Here is a 16,859-nt window from a genome sequence, read left to right as displayed (position 1 = left end):
GTCTGAAATGTGTAGCTTAATGATGGGCAAATTGAGGAATTTAGTATACAAAAGTTTTGATCAGGATGTAATAAAGGCGACGAAATTAGCAAATCTAATCCAGTTTTCAGGTCGTTTAAAACGGTTTGGGAATCGAATATACAAACGTCAGAAAAATTAACACCTAAATAGCGTACATGCTCATTTGCAGTTAAGCATGTAATAGTAGTGTCATCAGAAATGTTTAGTTGATTTGGATGCAATTTACCGCGAGAAATATTAATAGCCACGGATTTATTGACATTTATATCTAAACCAATAGCTTTGAAATGATCAATAGCCATCCTTGTGAGTTCCAAAGCAGAATTTTTGTTTTTAGCTATGATAACAGTATCATCTGCAAAACCAAGTACAGTAATAGGTTTTAAATCTGAAACAAGATTGAAACCATATTCGGCAGCGATCGAGTCTTCTGACAATTCATTAAGGATGTGATCAGTACATGGATTGTACAATGCAGGTGAAAGGGGCGATCCTTGCATAACTCCTTTTCGTAAATCTATGGGGTTAGTTTTTTTATGATTGATTTCTACTGTAGTGGAATTATTTAGTTGAAGATTCAAAATTAACGTTTTCAACAAGCTTGGAATAAGCAAGCTATCTAATGTGTTTGATAGGTGCAAGTGCCCGATATTATCGAATGCCTTACTAATGTCAAGGAAAACGAGAGTTGCATCATATTTTTTAGATTTTGCGGACAGTAAAATGGACCTGAGAAGGGATGTATTAATTATTGTTCCTGGAGAATGTGTAAATCCCCTCTGATGAGGATTGAATTTTATGTATTCTCGAAGGCGTTTTTCGAGGACGCGTTCAATTACCCTACGTAACACGGAACAAATAGTAATTGGTCTCCAGTTTTTAAAGTCATTTTCGTCACCATATTTGTAAATGAGAACACTTCTTGCGGTCTGGAAGGATGGAGGTACGTGACCAGTCTGGAGCATTCTTGTAGCTATGGAGGAGATGATTTCTGCAGCAGTATCATCCTTCAGAACTCTCATCAGGACGTGGTCTGGGCCAGGAGCGGTGTCCACCGCGATTCGAGATATTGAAAGCGCAACTTCTGACTTGGTGATAGATTTCTGGAATGTTTCATCTAATTCGAGTATTTCTGCTTCAGTGTAATGGGATGGATATTCTGATCGAATATTGTTATTTGGTTGAGAAAAATTTGAACTGTAAAGTTGTTGCACCTCGCTCACATCTAATTTGCACATTGGTTTATTTTGACTCAGTACTGTTCTTACTGCTTTCCGCCGTTGATTGAAGTAGTCAAATTGTGTTTTCTCATAGAGATATCTGTTTTTTTCTTTTCTTTCGGTCTCGTTTTGTGGCTCTTTCTGGGTTAGTGGATCTGCTGTAAGTCCTCTGGTTACTTAAATTTTTCTTTAGTTTTCTTGCTTCGTAATATTTCCTGGTTGGATGTTTCGGTCCGGGCAGATAATCAATTGCTTCGGATAAGAAAATCAGGAATTGCTGTGTCACATCATCAAACACATTGTCGGATAACTCTGCGCTAAATTTATCCTTCCAAGTAGAAAGATTATGTTTGTAGAAGGATAAAGGACTTGAGTAGCAGTAGAGTGGTTTTCAGAATTATTAGTTAAATTCAGTGGCGTGCGGTGATATTTCTCGATGGGGAACAGGTTAGAAACAACAACAATAATAATAATAATAATAATAATAATAATAATAATCCGTTAATGCATATAGAGTGTTAGTTGGGAGGGAAAAAGGCCTTTGGGGAGGCCGAGACGTATAGGAAGGATAATATTAAAATGGATTTGAGGGAGGTGGGATATGATGATAGAGACTGGATTAATCTTGCACAGGATAGGGACCGATGGCGGGCTTATGTGAGGGCAGCAATGAACCTGCGGGTTCCTTAAAAGCCATTTGTAAGTATAATAATAATAATAATAATGATTTAGCAACATTACCAATTCTTTTTTTTTACTTCATATACAACTTAATCAAAAAAAGAATATGTTAATGTGAAACAAATTATTATTATTATTATTATTATTATTATTATTATTAGGCCTAAATATATAATACAGTTAACTAAAAAGAAATAAACCTCAATTAAACCTGCAATTACCACTTGACGAGCACCCAGTTAACCATTTCACAGAATTATAGTAACTACTTTGAAAATGTCTTGTATAAGATCTTGTTTTAGTTTTAAGTTATGTAAGGAGAGGAGTAGGTTTGCCATTCAAAATAACCGCGCTTTTCTCAGCAACATTGATCGAACTAAACGCTCTCGACTTCAGCTGATCGATAATACAACACTCGCTGTCTTGGTTCGCATCAGGGCGCTCGCGCTCGGTCTTGTTGAAGTTGGAACAGGCAGGAGTCACCTGTTCCATTGTCATTATTTCGTCAGATTTAACTCAGGCCGTGAATACGTAAATCGTACGGATTTTTTAAGAACTTTTGTATAATTTCACACACAATATTATGTTACACGAAAAACTCTTCGAACTTAATTGTTTTCCGAATTATCACTATATCAATAAACTAGCTTGATGAAACAGTACATTCCACACTTCTCAATACTCCGCGAGGGAAGATGTAACTCTACAGCTTCCAGCGATACTTGGGTAAGTTCGTGTCCGCTCGAGCCTGCTTCGGAGGAAATATTGCTTGAGACTCCCACTGACATCATCACGCACAGCAGACGAGAAGGGCTCGAGTCGTTTTCACTTCACTGCAATAAACCTGCTAACGATAGCTGTTTTCGCTTTTCGAAAACTGCAAGTAGCCTATCCCTTAGAATGAAGTATATCTCACAATCTCAGTTAAGGGGGCAGGGAGGAAGGGAACGTCTATTCCCTCTGTTCCATGGAGGAACCGCCACTGGTTAAATTATTGGAAGTGTTCTTCCACACGATGGTTGAACATTGGGGTTGTTTACGAATGAGATGTTCTCGATGAATATCTGGGTGAGATTTACTAATATGTATGGCTATTCCTCTTGAATTTAAGAACATTTTTCACAATAATCACACTGAATTTGATTAGGACCCTGCGTTGAGTTACAAGTATCTAAAGAAATATTATTTATGTCGGTTGACTCTTCTCCTGTTGCAGGCTCCATGTAGTAGGAAATATCAAAGATTTGCTTATACTTGACCAGGTAAGGATCTATAAATTAATAATATATAATATTTGTAAAGTTTCATATATCGCAAGTCTTACCTACAGTATATTCCAAAACTTATATCAGACACAGCACAGAACTATAAAACTTTCATATCACGATATGCAAAACCAATAAAAACTGGACGTTGTTGATAAAATGTCTATAGCAACACATAACAGTTCAGGAAACAAGGCGAAAAAGTCACTATTTTCCAAAAGTCATTCAATAAATCATTATGCGAATATCACTTTGTTTGAAAAAGAATAATTACTATGTATAATTATCTTGCATAAAATAAGTCGAAACACCTTAAATGACACCAATAAGTTCACATAAATAACGTCAAACCGTTCTGTTTCTCCGATCTCATTCCATGGCCATCTATTACAACCTGCAGACATATCAGTTTTCAGGCCACTTAAAGCCGGTTGGGCAAAAACAGTTTATGATTGGAAACAAAAAAGTGGCAATAAAGTTGTATCTAAAGCAACTTTCGGGGTTTTGCTTGAAAATGTTTTTACTGAAAAAGCAATCCCTACAGTTATTCAAAATGGGTTTAGAAAATGTGGATTGTGCCCATTTGACCCAGATGCAGTTGACTATACCAGGTGCATGTCAAGCAGATCAAGACAGTGTCTTCCAGAAGAAATCACTGGTACAGAAGCCAGTGTGAAACCTGTAAGTTTTGGGATTGAACATTTGTTGTATATTATGAAAAGAGGTCGAGCAGAGGAGTTCCGCAAATGTGAAACTTCAGGTTGGCATGGAGATCCTGAAGCTATAGAGCTCTTTGAAGTTTGGAAAGTTATTCGTTCAAGATATGCACTGTCTGGAGAAAGATGCCAACCACTGGAGCCACTTCACACTACCACTGGCCATAAGTCAACGGAAGAGTCTGTGGATGGTCTGTCAGCCATAGTCCTGCATGGTGATGCAAATATATCTAAATCAACACTTTCTCTCCAACATCAAAATCTTTCCACCTTAACTCCAGAACATGATACAGATCAAAACAAGACAATAGCTCAAGTTTACACACCACGTTCGTCCAGAGTCTTCTCTACCTTAACTCCAGAACACGATGAAGACCAAAACAAGACACTAGCTGAGGTTGACACACCATGTTCTTCTGGAGTCTCTAATAAAAGAAATATCAGTCCTGCTTTTGGAAATCACTTATTGTGACCAACTGAATCACCTCTAAAGAAGATACGAAAGAGAGAGAAACTGCCACATGCCACAACATCGAAAAAGTGGTTAGAATTCAGTGAGAAGAAAGAAAAAGAAGACAAAGAGAAGGAGAAATTGGAGAGGAAAGAAAAAAGGGAATTAGAGAAATTAAAAAAATTGGAACTGAAAGAGAATAAAGTGAAATCAGCTAAAAGAAATTAATGTAAACCACTGCCATCACTGAAGAAAACCTCACAGAAAAAACAGACGACTTCATCATCAGAATCTGACAATCGTGGGAAGAAAGTGGTGACAGTCTTGATGACTTAACAACTGAACACTCTTCGACTGTGAGTGAAAATGAAGAATAAATTAATTCTCGAAACAAAATAGGTGAACATTTAAAAAGGGAGACTTTGTACTTGTAAAATTCTTGAGTGAGAAGAAGTGTGAATATTCCTTTGTCTGTATTATTCAGGATGTAGATGATATTGAAGTAATGGGGTTGGATGTATGTGACAACAGGTGAACTATATTTAAAACAAATGAAAGTGATGTTAGTACAGTTCAGGTAAATGATACATTATAGAAGTTACCGACACCTATTACAAATATTTCAGGAGAAAGAGTCAGGTATGAGTTTAAGGAGGCAGTTAAAGTTGGAAAAATTGATTGAAGTAGTTCATAAAGTCAAGGTACTGAATAATTTTGTTGTGTAATGTTTAAATAATTCAGTGTGTATGAACAGACATATTTTTAATGGTAATCTTTGAAAATAAGATCTTTGTACCGTTCTATTCAAGTTCATGTAATTGTCAAGGATGAATAATTATTATTTCTTAATAAAATGTATTAGCGTAGATAGTGGTCAAGAACAGGTGCTAGCACTGGTCAAGACCTGGATGGCATGGTCAACTACAGGTACATTACGACAGATTAATTTTCAATTTTGATATGTTGTATACCAATTATTTAATACTAAAACTTCTATATGCATTTTGTAAAGCATATTTCAAACTTTATTCTTCATAAATTACTTTTCAAAATTCTTGTAGTACTGTTTTATTATTATTTATTAAAGAAACAAAATGCCATAATGGTCAAATACCAGCACAGTCACCCTAGTATTGTACATATAATGTACAATATTTTCGAAACTGTGTTGCATTAACCCCAAAATCTGTATAGTTTTGTAAAAAAAAATAATAAGATTCTGACTGATCTGTTGTCAGCACGTATTTTTGTTGACTATACTGGATGGATGGAAATTCCTTGTGTATGAAATGAAGCTGTGGAAGAACCAAAATCACCACTTCCTGGTTTAGTTTCGTTGAGCTACTGGACAAAAAGAAACATTCCGAAACATCCCGACACACCTCTAACACCCCTACTCTCCATTTCTAAGTTTCACTTATTCTGAGTTAGTGCATTAGCAGCAACATTTTGTTTCTTACCTGCAAGTACCGAAACATTATACCATTGATCCATCACACACTTCGACAACAAGCCTTTGGCAATGTTCTTTCGAAAGAGAATAACTCTCCTCGGGTTCTCAGCCAGGCGAGTTGGAGATTAGCTTCCAAGCTTTCGACGGCTAGGTCTGCCATCTTCTTCAGGGATGAAGTGATGTGGGACCATGTCTAGCCGGTATACAGGGTGTTTAAATAATACGGGGCATAATTTCAGTTATGTATTTCCCACATGTAGACAATCAAAATAGTTCATTACAACATGTGTCCGGAAATGCTTCATTTCAGAGTTATGGCCTTCACAACATTGAAATTCACCGGAACGGTTTTCTTTCCGCAGGTCGTCATTACAGAAGATGTTCAAAATGTCCACCTCCTGCTTGAATACAGACCTCACATCGATGTCTCATTGACCTGTGAACACGATCCCAAACTCCAGGAGTATTGCGTATGTCCTCAGAACATGCCACAATTCGATTCCGAAGGGATTCCAAATGAGGCACCGGAGACGAATAAACCAATGATTTTAAATGGCCCCACAAGTAGAAATCGAGAGGGTTCAGATCAGGTGAGCGTGGAGGCCAAGCAATTGGGCCACCTCTACCTATCCATCCATCAGTAAACCTTCGATCCAAGTACCGGCGAGCCGTACGACTGAAGTGTGCAGGAGCGCCATCATGCAAGAAGTGAATAACCTTCGATCCAAGTACCGGCGAGCCGTACGACTGAAGTGTGCAGAAGTGCCATCATGCAAGAAGTGAATGTGTTGATGATTGATCAGTGGAGTGTCTTCTAAAACATGAGGTATGGTGTTTTCCAGGAAGTTTGTGTACGCCTGCCCCGTAAGTCTGTTTACAAGTACATGGGGTCCAACTAATCGATCACCAATGATACCGGCCCACATGTTGAGGGAGAACCGCACCTGGTGATGAGATGTTACAGCTGCACGTGGGTTTTCATACGCCCATACATGCTGATTGTGGAAATTTGTTATGCCATCTCATGTGAACTGTGCTTCATCTGTAAATAATACTAAGGCAGGAAAGTTCGGATTTACACCACACTGCTGCAAGAACCACTGACAGAACCTAACTCGTGCAGGGTAATCCGCTGGTGACAGGGCCTGTACACGTTGCAAATGATAGGGATAGAATTGATACTCTTTCAACAGTCTCCAGACAGTCGTATGAGGAACATTGACTTGCAACGCTACCCTTCGTGTGCTGATAGAAGGAGTCATGTTCACAGCCTCCAGAATCTCCTCCTGTACTTCTGAAGTTGTAGATCTTGGTCGTCCCCTTCCCAAACCAGGAGAGTTAAATTTTCCATACTCGCACAGACGGTAATGGAGACGTACAAATGTCTTCCGATCTGGACATTATCGCTGTGGGTACCTCTCCTGGTACAAACGACGAGCCAGCGCAGCATTGCCGTCCGCCTTACCGTACATGAAGTGTATCTCTGCCAGCTCTTGATTTGAATACATGTCGCACAGTCTAACGCCTACACAACACTGAATGTAACCTTCGCCTCGGAATGAACTGTCAGATTGCCCTCTTAATGTCTCCTTTGACGGCAACGACCTGCGGAAAGAAAAACGTTCCGGTAAATTTCAATGTTGTGAAGGCCATAACTCGGAAATAAAGCGTTTCCGGACACATGTTGTAATGAACTATTTTGATTGTCTACAGGTGGGAAATACATACCTGAAATTATGCCCCGCATTTTTTAAACACCCTGTATATGCAAAAGTAGGGCTTCCCGCTGCGGGCCAATCAGGAGCTACTTGCTGGTCCCGACTGTCTGCCGTGTGCTGGTCGGGACCAGCAAGTAGCTCCTGATTGGCTGCCGCATCCACCAACCAGAATGCGCCTGGCGGTCGGGACTAGGAACTAGCTCCTGATTGGCCCGCAGTGGGAAGCCCTACTTTTGCATATATACAGACTAGACATCACTTCATCCCTAAAGAAGATGGCAGAGCTAGCCGTCGGAAGCTTGGAAGCTAATCTCCAACTCACCAGGCTGAGAACCCGAGAAGAGTTATTCTATATCAAACGCCGGGAAAGCCTCAAGTCATACATTTCTTTCGACATGTATGAGTGGGGAACATTGTGGGAGCTGGAAATTATTCATTGTCAAATTCGTGTATTTGGACGCCTCGTGAATTATAACACTATCTAAATTAGAAACAGATTATAGCACAAAGTGTTATGTTCGTTTTAAAGGCACAGGAGGGCAATCAGGAAGTGGAATCATAAAGATAGTGGTATAATGCAAAATTTCGGTACACAGTACTGTGTGACAGTCATGAACATTTATCTAACCCAGTCATATTGTCTTTTCATGAGTGTATATTAACAGTATGTGCAGTGATCTTATCATTGTTAAAATACGTCAGGAAACGTTAGTTGTGAGGAAATAAACCCAGATCGATTTTCTCTTCCAATGGAACTTTGATTGTATCATACAACACCTACTGCTGTCAGCAGACAAGAGAAGAACCCTCACTGAAGTAACAAATAAAGAAAGATCAAAGTTTTCACACAAAAAACAAAGACTTATTTTTTTAGACGAAAATCAAAGAGATCCTTGCAGTTTTAGAAAAGGAAAATGCTGTCCATCTTTACTTCCCTCAAGTGCACACAATAAAATGAGTAATTATATGTATTTACAGTTTTGAACATGATTTCAAGTTTCACTGTTTGCACTCTGCTTGCTTCCATATATCGAGTACCTCATTACTACTTGTAACATTTATATTATGTGTGAAAAAGATTTAATGTTTAATTAATGGAAAGCAGACATTAACAACTGCAGGACGGCTGAACATCGCTAGCATGCATACACACACACTCACACGCATGCACACACAAACATACAAAACACACAAGATAAAAACAACACACTCACTCAAACACCCAAGACACACAAGACACAAACAACGAACTCACTCAAACACACAACACACACAAGACACAAAACAACGAACTCACTCAAACACACAACACACAAAACAACGAACTCTCTCAAACACACAACACACACAAGACACAAAACAACGAACTCACTCAAAAACACAACACACACAAGACACAAAACAACGAACTCACTCAAACACACAACACACACAAGACACAAAACAACGAACTCACACAACACACATAAGACACAAAACAACGAACTCACTCAAACACACAACACACACAAGACACAAAAAACGCACTCATTCAAACACACAACACACAAACAACGCACTCACTCAAACAACACACACAAGACAAACAACGCACTCACTCAAACACACAAGACACAAACAACGCACTCATTCAAACACGCAACACACAAACAACGAACTCGCTCAAACACACAACACACATAAGACACAAATAACGCACTCACTCAAACACAAAACACACACAAGACACAAAACAACGAACTCACTCAAACACACAAGACACAAAAAACGAACTCACTCAAACACACAACGCACACAAGACACAAAAAACGCACTCACTCAAACACACAAACAACGCACTCACTCAAACACAACACACACAAGACAAACAACGCACTCACTCAAACACACAAGATAAGCAACGCACTCACTCAAACACGCAACACACACGACACAAACAACGAACTCGCTCAAACACACAACATACACAAGACACAAATAACGCACTCACTCAAACACACAACACACAAAGCACTCACTCAAACACAACACACACAAGACACAAACAACATACTCACTCAAACACAACACACAAACAACGCACTCACTCAAACAACACACACAAGACAAACAACGCACTCACTCAAACACACAAGACACAAACAACGCACTCATTCAAACACGCAACACACAAACAACGAACTCGCTCAAACACACAACACACATAAGACACAAATAACGCACTCACTCAAACACAAAACACACACAAGACACAAAACAACGAACTCACTCAAACACACAAGACACAAAAAACGAACTCACTCAAACACACAACGCACACAAGACACAAAAAACGCACTCACTCAAACACACAAACAACGCACTCACTCAAACACAACACACACAAGACAAACAACGCACTCACTCAAACACACAAGACAAGCAACGCACTCACTCAAACACGCAACACACACGACACAAACAACGAACTCGCTCAAACACACAACATACATAAGACACAAATAACGCACTCACTCAAACACACAACACACAAAGCACTCACTCAAACACAACACACACAAGACACAAACAACATACTCACTCAAACACAACACACAAACAACGAACTCACTCAAACATACAACACACACAAGACACAAACAACCCGCTCACTCAAACACGCAACACACAAACAACGCACTCACTCACACAACACACACAAGACACAAACAACGCACTCACTCAAACACACAACACACACAAGACACAAACAATGCACTCACTCAAACACACAACACACACAAGACACAAACAACGCACTCACCCAAACATACAACACACACAAGACACAAACAACGAACTCACTCAAACACACAACACACACAAGACACAAATAACCCACTCACTCAAACACGCAACACACAAACAACGCAGTCACTCACACAACACACACAAGACACAAACAACGCACTCACTCAAACACACAACACTCACAAGACACAGACAACGCACTCACCCAAACATACAACACACACAAGACACAAACAACGCACTCACTCAAACACACAAACAACGAGCTCACTCAAACACACAACACACACAAGACACAAATAACGCACTCACTCAAACACACAACACACGCAAGACACAAACAACGCAAACACGCAACACACACAAGACACAAACAACGCACTCACTCAAACACACAACATCACGCCCAGCTTATAGATATAACATTACGACATTTACAGCTTTCGTTTGAGATTCTAATTGATAATTCTGGTAAATACAGAGTGGAAGGCAACCTATTACATTAATTCACAGAGGTGATAGATGAAGTCAAAGTGAACAAGTTTCGTCAAATAAATTTTTGATATGAACAATAGATTTGAAAGTACAAAATGTAATGCGTTGCAACCCTGTAGTGCTTCTTGAGGTCATTGCTCTGCAGTGGAGTGAGTAATCACCCAATCCGCAAGACTTGGGGGAGGAGAATATAAGTAAAAACGTCTCAAGGAGTGTTACAGCTTTGCAATCTCGTTGCATTTCGTACTTTCGAACTACTGAACGTAGATATCAAAAAACATATTTCACGAAACTTGTTCGTATTGACTTCATCTATTACCTCTGTGAATTAATATAATAGGTTGCCTTCACCTTCTATGATGATGATACCTCTGACAGTTCATGAAAATATCACCAGTGGCCTCCCATATTAATGGCAACATTGACCAAAGTCATGATACGGTTCATTTGCTCCTAGACATGATGTTACTGGATACTGGTAGAAGGTTGATTACAGGTTGGAGATCTGCTGTAGCACTGGGGATTATACATATCAAAATTCTTTGAACAGAACATAAAATGCAAGTTTCCGTATTGGACATCAGTTTTACCATTAAATTACGGTTCCTTTGAAATTTGTCTTCTCTTATTATGATATAGAGTATAGGAGAATGTGGACATACTTACTTACTGGCTTTTAGGGAACCCGGAGGTTTATTGCCGCCCTCACATAAGCCCACCATTGGTCCCTATCCTGAGCAAGATTAATCCAGTCTCTATCATCATATCCCACCTCCCCCAAATCCATTTTAGTATTATCTTCCCATCTACGTCTCGGCTTCCCCAAAGGTCTTTTTCCCTCCGGCCTCCCAACCAACATTCTATATGCATTTCTGGATTCGCCCATACGTGCTACATGCCCTGCCCATCTCAAACGTCTGGATTTAATGTTCCTAATTATGTCAGGTGAAGAATACAATGCGTGCAGTTCAGTGTTGTGTAACTTTCTCCATTCTCCTGTAACTTCATCCCTCTTAGCCCCAAATATTTTCCTAAGCACCTTATTCTCAAACACACTTAACCTATGTTCCTCTCTAAAAAGTGAGAGTCCAAGTTTCACAACCATATACAACAACTGGTAATATAACTGTTTTATAAATTCTAACTTTCAGATTTTTTGACAGAAGACTGGATGATAAAAGCTTGGACATTTGGACATACAAATGAAAAATTAGGATTTTTATTTTTGTTATAAATATTGGTGCAGGCTATTCATAAACATATGCAGTTTTATATAAAAGGTTAGATTTTTCTATTTTTTTAATTGAGCTAACTATGCAAGCAAAAATTACACTGTATCACAAAGTCATTGTTCTTGCTAAGAAACATAGTGTAAGCAATTAATGTAGTACCGGTACCTATAACCCCTGGTAAAGGGGCAGAGAAGCCCTGACGGCATTATCTCTACCAGGTTAAATAAATAAATACTAAATAAATATAACACCACCAAAAGGAAACCATTCTGCTTGCTTATAATGTATTCACTATACCTTAAGGTAAGACCATTATTTTCTATGTATATATCTTTCCATCTTTATCACATTATAGCTTTATGAAATGGAAACGATATGTCTTTCACCTAAAATATATTTCGTTCCAAATTTAGGATCAATTAGTGATGTTGAGTAAGCAAAAGAAATTTCATATTTTGAATTTTTACTTTGACGGTGTTCTTATTGTTTAAAAAATTTTTAAGAACATTTCTTAGTTATCTAACACATTTACATTGTATGGTAACAGGATTAGAATTTACAGTAATGGAATTTCATTGAAGTTCTTCTTTTTAACTTATCATATACCGTAACCCCCCTTGCCTGAGGAATCTGTATCCAGAGTTTGAGTTATCTGCAGTCAACTTCTGCGATCATTTTCTTATGAACTCCAGTACCTAGAATCTTAATGAAGAGTTTTATGGAAAATATACGTATCATGAAACAATCTGAACATTCTACTATGGTCGCAGTATTAGGTAGTGTAATTTATGAAAATTTTAAAAGATAGTCTATTCTTTATAAAGTATGGGTGATAATTTATGTACGTAGATCTACAAATAAAACAAAATCACTTATTTGAAACAGTAAAAGTATTGACAATTTTAGACAATGGTACAGAGGCAACAAAAAGAAGTCGTGCACTTAGCACTACCAAACAAACTGTGTGTAGCTTCACAGTCATTAAGAGCAAGTGCAACAAGCAATTTCGTTTCCAAATTTAAAACATAATGGGAGATAACAGTTCAACATAAGACTTCTCTGTAACAAGACATAACCTGTAATTGTAAATAGTGATGAGATCTTTTCTGTCTCTATCATAGACCAGAGGCAGTGTATAAACCAATCAAAATACAAGATAAACACTGGAAGAAGAAAACACTGTGCATTGCTTATGCTTCACTCACCTCAGATTCACATTTCATTACAGGAAACGAAATTGACTTCAGATCTTCCTCAAATTTCACTTCAGATGTGAGATCATGACTCTGGTCAACATATTCCTCCTTTACACCAGTTATATGCTGATCCAAAAGATTCTGTTCCTGCAGTAAAACGAGACATCTTAATTGGACAGTTAGGGATTATTTTACATTAGGATATCTCTTTATTCTCGTAAAGTTTAACAAATGATGACGCCGCATCGTCGCAATAATTTTACAACATGGCTGAAGTAAAGACGACATAACAATCACATAAACAAAATTATCATGGAAACAATAATTACGCATAATTTCACGATATACTGTACCATTAAAAAAACACATCCGCAGTTATTTACAATATACCATCAGCACTGAAATTACGACTGAAGAAAAGAATTTATATGATTTACCTGTGGACGTTTTCTTCAGTTTAAGCACGGAATTTTATTACAGTACTCAGAATTCACTCCATGCACACTAGTGAATTACATTCGAAGGTTATCACTTCATAAGAGCAACTATAAAATGCGATAGACTTTTTAAAAAATATCGTAATGTGAATATTATTAATTATTCGTATGACATCTTGGCTACATGAAGTTCCTCATTGCACACTGCAGATCATTCCATCATCGAATAAATATACAAGTAAGTATATAAATATATTTTTATTTATTGATTATAAATAGTTTTGCAAATTTTCTGCTGTCGAGGATGGTCGACAAGTCTATATTCTTCTTTCCTCAGCATGGTATGCGAACAACTTCAGAAAAAAAATCATAGAAAAACTAGCGCACAGGTGCTCTTGGTGATTTTGGTAGTGAATATCGTTGAATTTGTCACGAACATTTGTGGAACTGGAGTTGAAAATAAAGGGGTTGAGCGATAGATTTTGGAGGAAAAAAAATAGTAAATTGTGCAAGCTTGTAAAATAAATGAAGAGACTGGTTTTGTGACAGACAAAGAAGGTTATGGAGATTGAAGTCCGTAGAAATATGTGTAAATGCCGATTTTATAACTGTAAGTCCAGAACATTATCAAAAATCTGAATATGGAACATGCACTGTGAAACAAGTTGCAACATTATTATTATTGTTGTTATTATTATTATTATTATTATTATTATTATTATTATTATTATTATTATTATTATCATCATCATCATCATCATCATCATTATTATCATCATTATATTTTATCATTCTATAAACTTACTTCTTAACAAAGTTAGAGGACTTCCAAATGTTTTGTGAGTTTTGTATAAGCCTTTACATCTGTTTGAACTCACAGTTCAATGACTAGCATAGTAATTGCTAGATCAGTAACAACAAAATAACAAATTTCGTAAACTTAAAATGAAATCTGTCCCTAGGCACAATTTTCTCCGTGTATTCGAGATAATTCACTGATCCCTGTCAGAAATATAATTCAGAATTACTTCCAATTTGTGAACGTAATGGAAAAAGTGAAAAACAGTTAATACAATTCGAGACTGTTAATAGGCCTGACATACTTACAAATGCTGTACCTGTCAGTGAACCACTTACATCAACTTCAGTTTTCAGCACAGGAAAACTACCAGGCACTGGAGTGTCTTCAACCTTTATCTCTGATTTGATATTGTAACTCTGGTCCACGCGTTCTGTCTTCATGCTGGACATTTTCAGATGGGATAAATTCCGTTCCTAGATAACAAAGAAACATCGTGAATAATTTTATTAGATATTTTAAAGATGACTTGATAACAACCGCCAATCTGGTTCTGCATGGCAATCATTGGCTAATGTGTATCAAAGTAACAGAACCAGATCTCAAATCAATGTACTCTTAACTCACGATTACTCGCACTTTGTTGTGTAACACGATCACTAGCGTTTTTAGGTGGTATGTAACATAAGATAATGTTTTACAAATCATAAAATTCATAATGTATAATTTTTTATTGTTTTAATTGTGTGATATTACTAATATTCTTTATTTTATTGAATATACTAGTATCATAACTCTGCACTCAAAATTGTTATTTATAAAACATCATTATCATCTCATAAACAAAACATAAGCTTAATATAATTACTGCCACTATAAATGGCATTTACTGTTCTTGGCCTTCCAGCTCCAACATTCTCATTAGACATTTTAGTATCACTTTCATCTGAATGTTCTGAAGCCGTATCGTGTCCGCTGTATTCAGTATCTCCATCTGAGTCAGAAATTGGAACTGGTATAGAGTGCTGATCTTCGTCTGATTCCTCTTCTAACCAACTAATGATCTTTGCTTGACTCATGATGTCCAGGATAACAATAAGACTCAATTAAATTAAACCATAACGTTAAATTCACGCACGTGATCACTCTCCCGGTTAAATTTCTCGTCACAGTCGACACACCTGACCGCTCGAGCTGTGAGACAGGAATTAACATGCTGCGTCACCCGTTGCTTTCACCACTCCTTTCCCACTAACAAACATCGCATCTACTCGACAAACATACCACACCAAACCCACATAATCTAACTGGGCATTTTTAAAAGGACAACAATTCAAAATTAAAAACAAAGAAATTATAGAAAAAAAGTATAAAATTGTTAGATTCAATCCTAGAGCGCGAGTGACCATGGATTAATTTTTTCCACATAATTCCGTGACATCTGACATACTGCAGTTCACATACTGATGTTTGGCATTCTATAGATTTCACATACCTTTTGTTGCTATACTGACATTAGACATACTGCCATTTTACACACTACACAATCTGTGTACTGCTATTCAGTATGCTTCATATTTCACACATAGAGTTGTTTTGGAAACATTTATTATTTGTTATGTACTTTTTATTAATTGTAATTGGTACCCATAGTGTTTAGGGTATATAAAATTTTGTAGTGACCAAATTACTATGGCAGCAGAATACTGTATGTGCGCACTTCGAAGGATAGTTGACTGAAGGACGCGATGTATGTATAGTTGTGAAACAAGGTGCTGCCATGTTTCCAATCAGGAACTTGTTTCAGCAAAAAACAATAGTCACGCAGTTACCACCAGTTAGAATTCTGAGGGAGAAAATGGCAGAAGGAGAACAAGGACATCAGCTCCCAGAAAGGAGTGCACTTAGAAGAGATGAACAGAAGCTGCCATGCGAACTTGACAAACAATCTGAAGACTTTGAGATACAGTAAAATCACTAGTAACCGGCATCCATATAACCAGCAATACCAAAATAACGGCACTTTTGGCTAGGCCAAAAAAAAAAAATGTTTAAATCTGCCACACTGCCATAGTCTGGGCCATCAGTTTTGCCACATTAGGAAATTCACACTAACTTTCGTTTTCAGTGAATTTTCTAACCTAAAATTAGTGTATTATTTGTGTTGTGTGATGTGTTTTAATAAGGAAAATACACACAGTCAGTATGTTTATTCAGTTATGAGTAAGTGATAGAGAAATGAAATTCACATGGCTGCAGTTTCAACATTTGGCACCATGAAAATCTCGTATCTGGAACTAACCTGGTCTCTTTGGTGCCGGTTAAGAGGGATTCTACTGTATTAATTAAATTCATGAAGATTATAGAAATAGTTTAAGAGGCGAC

At 37.5% G+C, this 16,859-nt stretch overlaps 1 protein-coding gene across 5 annotated transcripts in view; it reads right to left on the bottom strand.

Moving 5' to 3' along the window:
* The window catches only part of LOC138705745 (zinc finger protein 235-like), a 135,232-nt gene that overhangs the window by 15,524 nt on the left and 102,849 nt on the right, over positions 1 to 16,859 (bottom strand). For 4 of the 5 annotated variants that reach the window (XM_069834335.1, XM_069834337.1, XM_069834334.1 and 1 more), the window contains exons 2-3: positions 14,813 to 14,950; positions 13,248 to 13,385 (exon numbers count right to left, since the gene is read on the bottom strand). In XM_069834335.1, coding sequence (XP_069690436.1) covers positions 13,248 to 13,385; positions 14,813 to 14,926 — 252 coding nt within the window. In that variant the 5' untranslated portion in view covers positions 14,927 to 14,950. Of the gene's footprint in view, positions 1 to 13,247; positions 13,386 to 14,793; positions 14,951 to 16,859 lie in introns of all 5 variants that reach the window. The other variant, XM_069834336.1, reaches the window with a different exon arrangement.

The sequence above is a fragment of the Periplaneta americana genome, chromosome 9 (genome assembly GCF_040183065.1).
Source record: "Periplaneta americana isolate PAMFEO1 chromosome 9, P.americana_PAMFEO1_priV1, whole genome shotgun sequence".
In the NCBI taxonomy this organism is placed as follows: Eukaryota; Metazoa; Arthropoda; class Insecta; order Blattodea; family Blattidae; genus Periplaneta; species Periplaneta americana.
Note: the sequence above shows the minus strand (reverse complement) of the source record. Positions and strands in the feature narration are given on the sequence as shown.